At 37.1% G+C, this 4,443-nt stretch overlaps 1 protein-coding gene across 1 annotated transcript; it reads right to left on the bottom strand.

Annotated features, from left to right (window-relative positions):
* Window positions 1-569: 569 nt before the first annotated feature.
* On the bottom strand, window positions 570-2,558 carry LOC133831400 (putative pentatricopeptide repeat-containing protein At5g52630). The gene has a single exon (XM_062261672.1). It carries the CDS (start codon window positions 2,479-2,481, stop codon window positions 724-726), a length of 1,758 nt encoding a protein of 585 aa, XP_062117656.1. The 5' UTR covers window positions 2,482-2,558; the 3' UTR covers window positions 570-723.
* Between the last annotated feature and the right edge of the window lie 1,885 nt (window positions 2,559-4,443).

The raw sequence follows: 4,443 nt of genomic DNA, 5'->3' as shown, positions 1-4,443 counted from the left end.
AGTTGGTGGAATTTGAAATTCAAAGTGTCTCAAAACTCTATAAATAAGAGTCTAATACTCACTTGTAAGACACATCATTTCTATCCACTAGAAAACTTGGCTAGAAATTCACCAAGGAATTGATAATTCCATATAACTATTTCCATTTTGTGAGTTCCCTTAATGCTTAGAGAATATAAGGAAATAAGTTTTTGGACAAAAGTCTTGAACCTTATTCAAGTTGGTGATCCTCACTACTCTACATTTTGGTTGTCTGAGTGTGAGAGTTCTTTATATTATTCTTGTTCTTATTTTATTTTTGTATTTCTATTGTTTCTATTTTTTACTTCTTCTTCATATATTTATTTTTATTGTTATGTTTAGAGTTGTTTTTTCTATTTACTTCTTTTCTTATACATCTTTCTATTTTATTTCTATCTATTGCAATTGAGTTGTAACATTTTGATTTTCTATATTTCCATTAAATAATATATATTCTCTAAATATATATATATATATAGTAAAACTTGAGTAAAAACAAAAATACAGAGTTTTCTAGGAACAAAAGACTCATCCAGCGTTAGGAATGATTAATGGGAAAAAGAATGGTATCCTATAAATTAGATAAATAAAAATTGAGTCATTAACACTTTCAATAAATCAAATCAGTGTTCTGTGTCTTTCTTTTCTTTTTAATTACTGTTCCTTTGTGATACTTCTTTTAATGGTAAAAATGAATATGAATCACCAATAATCTCGACAAGTACATATTCCATCCTCAAATCTGTGGAATCGATTGTTGTCTCTCACAATGATAACTCTTCCTGAACACTTGGACATAAACTTTATTGCAGTGTGACAATCACCACAAACACGCAAGTTTTTCATTATTCTTATAGGTCTTTCAGGTGGGAAGGTAATGAATCCAAAAGCTATGGCTAATCTTTCGCTGTGATAACGAATTGTCTGATTCTTCTCTTCACCATCAACCCTTTTCAGCACGAAACTAGTGTCTGCAACATACCCTGCTCTCTCCATTTCTTCTCCTAACTCATCAAGCTTTTGGTAGATCTCTTTGGTTCTCATATGAGTTCTGTCACCGGAAGCAAATGTGTGAACTTGGTTTCCATCTTCAACCCAGCTCAAACCGGTTTCTTTTTTCAATCCTTGATCTCTTAACAACTTCCTTGCTCTGGCTGCTTCCTCCCATTTTCCAGCAGCAGCATAAGCATTCGATAAAAGTACAAGAAGGCCCGAGCCTACGTTGCAGCCAAGTTCGGTGATTTTCTCAGCGACAAAGGCTGCCAATTCAGCATCACCATGGATTCTACATCCAGTCAGTAAAGCCCCCAGAATGGATTCTGTTGGTGGTATCGGCATGTCTTTTACCATTGAAACTGCTTCTTGAAGTTTTCCTGCTCGGCCTAGCAAGTCAACCATAGAAGCATAGTGCTGCGCTGCTGGCTCAATCCCATAGTCCTTCATCATCTCAAAGTAGTACTTTCCCTTCTCAACCATCCCGGAATGACTACAAGCATAGAGCAGGCACAAAAAGGAAATGAAATTTGGCTTTATTCCCACACTTTTCATTTCTCCAAACAGTTCAAAAGCTTTGTCTGGCTGTGCGTGCTGAGCACAGGCTATAAGCATAGCATTCCATAAACCAAGATTCTTAGCAGGTATCTCATTAAAAACCCGGCAAGCGCCTTCAATAACCCCACACCTGGAATAGAGAGAAACCAAAGAACTTCCAACAAAACTTGAAGAATCATAACTGGTTTTGAAGCACAAACCATGTATCTGCCTTCCCAACTCCAGTAGAGTCGAGTTGCCACAAACCCGGACCACACTAGAAAATGTGAAATCATTAACGTCCAAATTCTCAACCAAAGCTTGTTTAAACAGCCTCAAAGCCTCCTCATCTTCACCCATTAAAACATACCCAGATATCATTCCACTCCAAGAAACCACATTCTTGTCAGGCATTTCGTCAAATAATTTCCGGGCATATTTTATTTCTCCACACTTAGCATACATATCAACCATGGAGCTACCAACAAACACATCAAACTCAAAACCAGTCTTCACGACAAGTCCATGAATACCCTGCCCGATATCACACCTACCCAAAATGGCGCTTGACTTAGTCGCACTCGGGTATATATGATCATCAGGTCGAACCCCATTTTCAAGCATTCGCCGAAAGAAGTCAATGGCAAGCGAGGGAAGCTCATTCTGGGCAAGCGAGGCAATGACGGAGCTCCAAGTTGTGGCGGACTTGTTCGGGGCTTCGTCGAAAACCCGGCAAGAGTAAATGGGGAACTGGGTTTTGGAGTAGAAGTTGATGAGGTTGTGGGATACGAGAGGAATGGTCTGAAGACCCAATTTGATGATCTGGGCATGGAGCTGAAGACCCTTTGGGAGTGACCTCGAGCGAGTTAGAGAGAGAAGAAGCTCCGATATGTGCTTGTAGCTCTGTCCATCAGCTCTGACTGCGAGCATAATTGAATGAAGTCTGTGCCTGTGTCCATTGATGAGCCATCTTTAGCATATAATTTTGTCTTAGAATACTTCCTCGTCCGTTCCGTCCATGCGGCCCAGATTGAATTAAATAAATTGCCCACAGCACGTGATGAAATAAAATAAGTGTAATTTAATATATAATTTTATTTTAAATCTATGCTAATATTAAATAGGAAATTTTACTCTAAATGTAATATAAAATAGACAATTTTTTTAAAATATCAAGATAACTTAGTCTCCCAAACATATGTCATTTCTAGTTTTTTTTTACAAAAACACCCTTAACATTAAACACTCTCATCCCAACCGTATTTTTTTCATTTCTCTCTCAGTGAAATTTTCTCTCAGACCTCACATTCTCACTATCTCTCACGCAAAACTCTCTCAGGCCACCATCTTCTCAATCGCCGCTATCGCCACCATCTTCTCCATCACCGACAACAGTAAGGTCAGTTTTGATGCTTTTTAAAAAAAATTGAATCGTAATGTATAAAATCGATGAAATGGGTTTGATTTTAATCCTAATATAGGATTTTAATCTCTATTTTGCAAAAATGTAGCTTTAAATGAGTTTGATTCTATTTGCATCAATTTGGAAGAATGGGTTTAAGTTCTACAAAAAATTTGTGGGTAGATGTTCATTTGATCCCACATCGATGTCATTTCGATGCTTAATCGATGGTAATTCGATAACATTCAGTGCATGTGTATATTTTAAATAATTGAAATGATGTGTCATTGATGTTTAATCGATGCTCCATCGATGGTATTTCGATGGGCCATTAAATGAAGGTGATAGTCAATCGATGCGCAATCAATGGTATATCAATGCCATTTCAATGCTTGCATGGTTTTCAGTTTTCTTTTAGTATAAAATCGATGAAATTTCGATGCTGATTTTGATGCAATTTCGATTCTAGTTCGATACTATTTCAATGCTTTCTTGGTTTTAGTTTTATTTTGATAAATCTATTAATTCCGATGCTTTGTCGATGCCATTTCGATGGTTGTTCGAGCACATCAATTTAAAGGTGTTGCATCGATGTTAAATAGATGCTATGTCGATGCGATGTCGATGGATTTTATATGTTATCTATTTGAAAGATATTCGATGCATAATCGATGCTATTTTGATGGCATATCGATACATTGTTTGTTGATTTTATTTTGTATATAATTGATGTAATTTCGATGTTATTTCGATGCTGATTCGAGGGTGGCTTAATCAGTTGTTATCTGTTAAATGTATTTCTATGCCATTTCGATGCTATTTCGATGGCATACCGATAGTTTGTTTGTTTACTTGTAAAATCAGTTTCAATGGTATATCTAGTATTTCGATGTTGTTTCAATGCATACCTATATATGTTGATTTTTGCTTTTTGCTTTGATGCCAAATCGATGGTAATTCGATGGTATTTTGATGACAACAGCAGACTGAGTATTTTTTTTTTGTAAATTCAACTAATTCTCTCTCTTTTTTTTTTGGATATTTTGCAGATGTCACCCAAACGTATCCCACCACTTGAGATCCCCAAAGAGGATCATTATGTCGGTCGTATGACCTATAGGGGTTCCAGGAGGTTAACTAAATTGAAGAAAAGGTTTGAGGAGCATGGATTGTTGGTGAGGTGAATGAGTCTATTTTTGGACCATTCTTCACAACCCCTGCCTTTTCATTCTCTGGGGCATTGGTGCACACACTTCTTTTGCGGAAGGTGAAGTCTCTGCGTGGCGATGAGGTGAAATTTTTTATGGGCTCAAACTTATGTAAGTTTGGGGTGCACAAGTTTGCCATCATGATTGGCTTGAGCTGCCCCTGTCTACCACTTGCCGCTGACATTCAACCTCACCTTACGTCCTCCCGCCTACTTGATACATATTTCAATGTGGAACCCAAGAAAGACATTAGGTTCAATATATTGGTACGAGCTTTTAGTA

Source organism: Humulus lupulus, chromosome 4 (genome assembly GCF_963169125.1).
Source record: "Humulus lupulus chromosome 4, drHumLupu1.1, whole genome shotgun sequence".
NCBI lineage: Eukaryota > Viridiplantae > Streptophyta > Magnoliopsida > Rosales > Cannabaceae > Humulus > Humulus lupulus.
Note: the sequence above shows the minus strand (reverse complement) of the source record. Positions and strands in the feature narration are given on the sequence as shown.